Genomic DNA, 3,781 nt, shown 5'->3' with positions numbered 1-3,781 from the left:
TATTTGACAGTGGGGATGGTGTGTTCAGAGTGATGTGCAGTGTTAGTTTTCCATCACACATAGCATTTTGCATTTTGGCCAAAAAGTTCCATTTTGGTCTCATCTGACCAGAGACACCTTCTTCCACATGTTTGCTGTGTCCCCCACATGGCTTGTGGCAAACTGCAAACGGGGCTTCTTATGGTTTTCTGTTAACAATGGCTTTCTTCTTGCCACTCTTCCATAAAGGCCAACTTTGTGCAGTGCACGACTAATAGCTGTCCTATGGACAGATTCCCCCACCTGAGCTGTAGATCTCTGCAGCTCGTCCAGAGTCACCATGGGCCTCTTGGCTGCATTTCTGATCAGCGCTCTCCTTGTTCAGCCTTTGAGTTTAGGTGGATGGCCCTGTCTTGGTAGGTTTACAGTTGTGCCATACTCCTTCCATTTCTGAATGATCGCTGGAACAGTGCTCCGTGGGATGTTCAAGGTTTGGGAAATCTTTTTGTAGCCTAAGCCTGCTTTAAATTTCTCAATAACTTTATCCCTGACCTGTCTGGTGTGTTCTTTGGACTTCATGGTGTTGTTGCTCCCAATATTCTCTTAGACAACCTCTGAGGCCGTCACAGAGCAGCTGTATTTGTACTGACATTAGATTACACACAGGTGCACTCTATTTAGTCATTAGCACTCATCAGGCAATGTCTATGGGCAACTGACTGCACTCAGACCAAAGGGGGCTGAATAATTACGCACACCCCACTTTTCAGTTATTTATTTGTAAAAAATGTTTGGAATCATGTATGATTTTCGTTCCACTTCTCACGTGTACACCACTTTGTATTGGTCTTTCACGTGGAATTCCAATAAAATTGATTCATGTTTGTGGCTGTAATGTGACAAAATGTGGGAAAGTTCAAGGGGGCCGAATACTTTTGCAAGCCACTGTATATGTGACACATTGTGGTTAATTGGGTGAATAGATTTATATTTGTCCAACCAACTGTATAACATTCTTTTACATTTTCTTTCTTTTTGTATTTCTGGGCACTGATTTTTCCTCATTCATACCAAGGCATTATGTGTTACACGTGAATCATTTCTTAACTGTTTATTCTATATTTGTCATTGGGCTGTCCTAAAAATGCCCTGAAAAGTCTTCAGTTCTATATCACCACTGTAAGATTCGGGAGAGGCACCATTTAATGGATTTTTAAAAAATACTTTCCAGTGTGTTTGGCGTTTAACATTTATTTTGAAATGTTACCTCCTCTCCTGTTTATCAATACTACAATGGTTAAAATATCAATACTACAGTCTAAATATCAGGAGAGCAAATCAATAGTTAATTTTCACCCAGAAGAATCTATAAAATCTACAAGACTATCTTCAACTAACAACTGTATTGTACCTTTTTGTCACTCTGCTTTGAGGCAGTCAGCATTCTCTGTGAAATCTTCAACTCAACTGAATACCATCCCTGATACCATTAAGTATTCCAGCTTTTCTACCACCTTTAAAACAGATTAGGATATGATATTTAAAAGTAGAATAGGAGGGAGAGCCTTCAGCTTTCAAGCCCCTCTTCTGTGGAACCACCCCCTGGGGGCTTCCCATGATGAGTGTTTTTTCTTAACTCATCTTTTTCACTCACCATGCGTTTATATACCACTACACGTTTAATCATGAGTTGTTATTAATATCTAACTCTCTGCAACAGTGTGTCTTTTGTTTTGTCTTCCTCTAATCTGAGATTGTATGTTTCACTGAAACTTTTGAAAGTATTTCTGACATGTTAAAACAACTGCTGGGGACCAGAGTTAAACAGCTCCAACTACTTGAGGATCTGGGCATAGACACAAGTGAATGGGCCAAGTTTGAGAACCTTGTCAGTCTATTTGAATCCTTTACCATTTATGCAGACAGTCTTCAGAATGACAGCCAGCCAGTCTCACAAGTACTGCTGTCTGTTCAACCTTGAGGCACATAAACTGATTAATCGGTTTAGGAATCTGTTAGCTGAAGTGCTGCTGAAATTTTTGAGAGTAAGAGAGTAAGATTTGCTGATATTCTTAATCCTGATTTTACATAATTTGATGTTGCACAATCTAGAGCCTGGCTGTTGGACTCAAATGTTTCACTGATTCTTCAATAATCAGATAAAATGTCGCTGATAAGAGCAGGACAGCCCTTGGTACAGACTCCCAGTCATCCTCATCCCTCCATTGGAGGGGATGATGTCAAATATCTGAAATCTCTGGTGATATGTAAATATAAAAATTGCCAAGCCCTATATCCAGTGTGATTGGATGAATGAGCTACCAACTGAAAACTTGTGAGCCTTTAAATACCAAAGTCTACACTTTGCCTGGTTAACACACAACTGTTTGGGTGTGCCACAGTTATTTCTTCATAACAATTTTATATGGCTGGTAAAGACTTAAAATATTTAACCTCTTTCTTTCCTTGAAAAAGTTCCTTATTTTTTTGTAACTCCAAAGCTTACATATTACATGTTTTTTTTTTCTTTTTCTTTTTTCTGAAACATATTTTACCACATTTTTCCTTTGAGACAAGTTGTTTCTGTCTTTTCTGCCTTAACAACTGCAATTTAAAATTTTGTTGAATATGTCATTACCAAATGCTTCGATCAAAGTAACACACTTTATTATAGGTGGTTTTGACACAGTTAAAAGACCTATTGCTGTTGGTGTGGTTATGCTGATAACCTATCTATTTGCTGTTATTGCCAATGTGCTAAATATTCTCTTCATTATTTTTGACAAGAGATTGCATAAACCAATGTATCTTCTAATTTGCAACCTTGCTGTTGTTGATATAGTGTACTGCTGCAGTACCACTCCCACAATGATCGGGGTTCTACTTGCTGGTGTTAATACCATATCCTATGTGGAGTGTTTCATTCAAATGTCTGTTTTCCACTTAGTAGGAGTGATGGAGTTGTTTGCTTTAGCAATTATGGCATTTGATAGATTAATTGCTTTTTCTTTTCCTTTTCAGTACCACAGTTATGTGACAAATACACGTACTCTTGTTGTTACATACATTCTGTGGGTTGTTGCATTTGGTTTTGTTGCTGTTATGCCGGTAACTGCAGCTACACTTCCTTACTGTACCTCAAGGATGAAGTACACTTTCTGTGACTATGCTGCTGTAATACGAACCACTTGTGTTGATCCTAATTACTATTTCAATTTAGTCTCAGTCATGATGTTTTTTCTTTTATTTTTCACTTTTTCTTTCATTGGCCTTTCATATTTTGTGATTGCATTCTTAATGAAAATTTCATCAAATAGAGATAAAAAGAAAATGGCAAGCACCTGCGTGAGTCACTTGATTGTAGTAACATGTTATTATTCTCCTTTATTTGTTCTCATTGTCTTCACCAGAGTGGGTGTGGTATTAACACTTGAGGAACGTCAGGGTTTATTGATTGGGACCATCCTTAGTCCATCTCTTATAAATCCTGTTGTGTACTGTTTCAGGACAAAGGAAATTAAAAATAAGATCTTTAAGATATTCACAAAAAAGGCTGACATATCTGACTAGATTCTTATGAACTGTGACTGTACAAGTAAAAGATGCATAATTTTTTAGTCCAAATACTGTGCTGAAATGATGACATGCACATAAAATTGCATTAATTGCAAATTGTATATAAATCAAAGTATAAGTAAATATCCAGCAGAAAAATTTTTTCATTAGTGTTACATGGATTAATTTTACTGCTGCGAATGTTTAAACTTGAGCTCATTCTAAATATGTCATATTCTCTTGAATC

At 37.2% G+C, this 3,781-nt stretch overlaps 1 protein-coding gene across 1 annotated transcript; it reads left to right on the top strand.

Annotated features, from left to right (window-relative positions):
- Nucleotides 1–2,607: 2,607 nt before the first annotated feature.
- LOC134640507 (olfactory receptor 10G4-like) lies at nt 2,608–3,549 on the top strand. Its single transcript, XM_063492334.1, has one exon. The coding sequence runs from the start codon at nt 2,608–2,610 to the stop codon at nt 3,547–3,549; it is 942 nt and encodes a 313-aa protein (XP_063348404.1).
- The last annotated feature ends 232 nt before the right edge of the window (nt 3,550–3,781 follow it).

Source organism: Pelmatolapia mariae, linkage group LG14 (genome assembly GCF_036321145.2).
Source record: "Pelmatolapia mariae isolate MD_Pm_ZW linkage group LG14, Pm_UMD_F_2, whole genome shotgun sequence".
Classification (NCBI taxonomy): domain Eukaryota; kingdom Metazoa; phylum Chordata; class Actinopteri; order Cichliformes; family Cichlidae; genus Pelmatolapia; species Pelmatolapia mariae.
The sequence above is the reverse complement of the archived record's forward strand: the minus strand, read 5'-3'. Positions and strand labels throughout refer to the sequence as shown.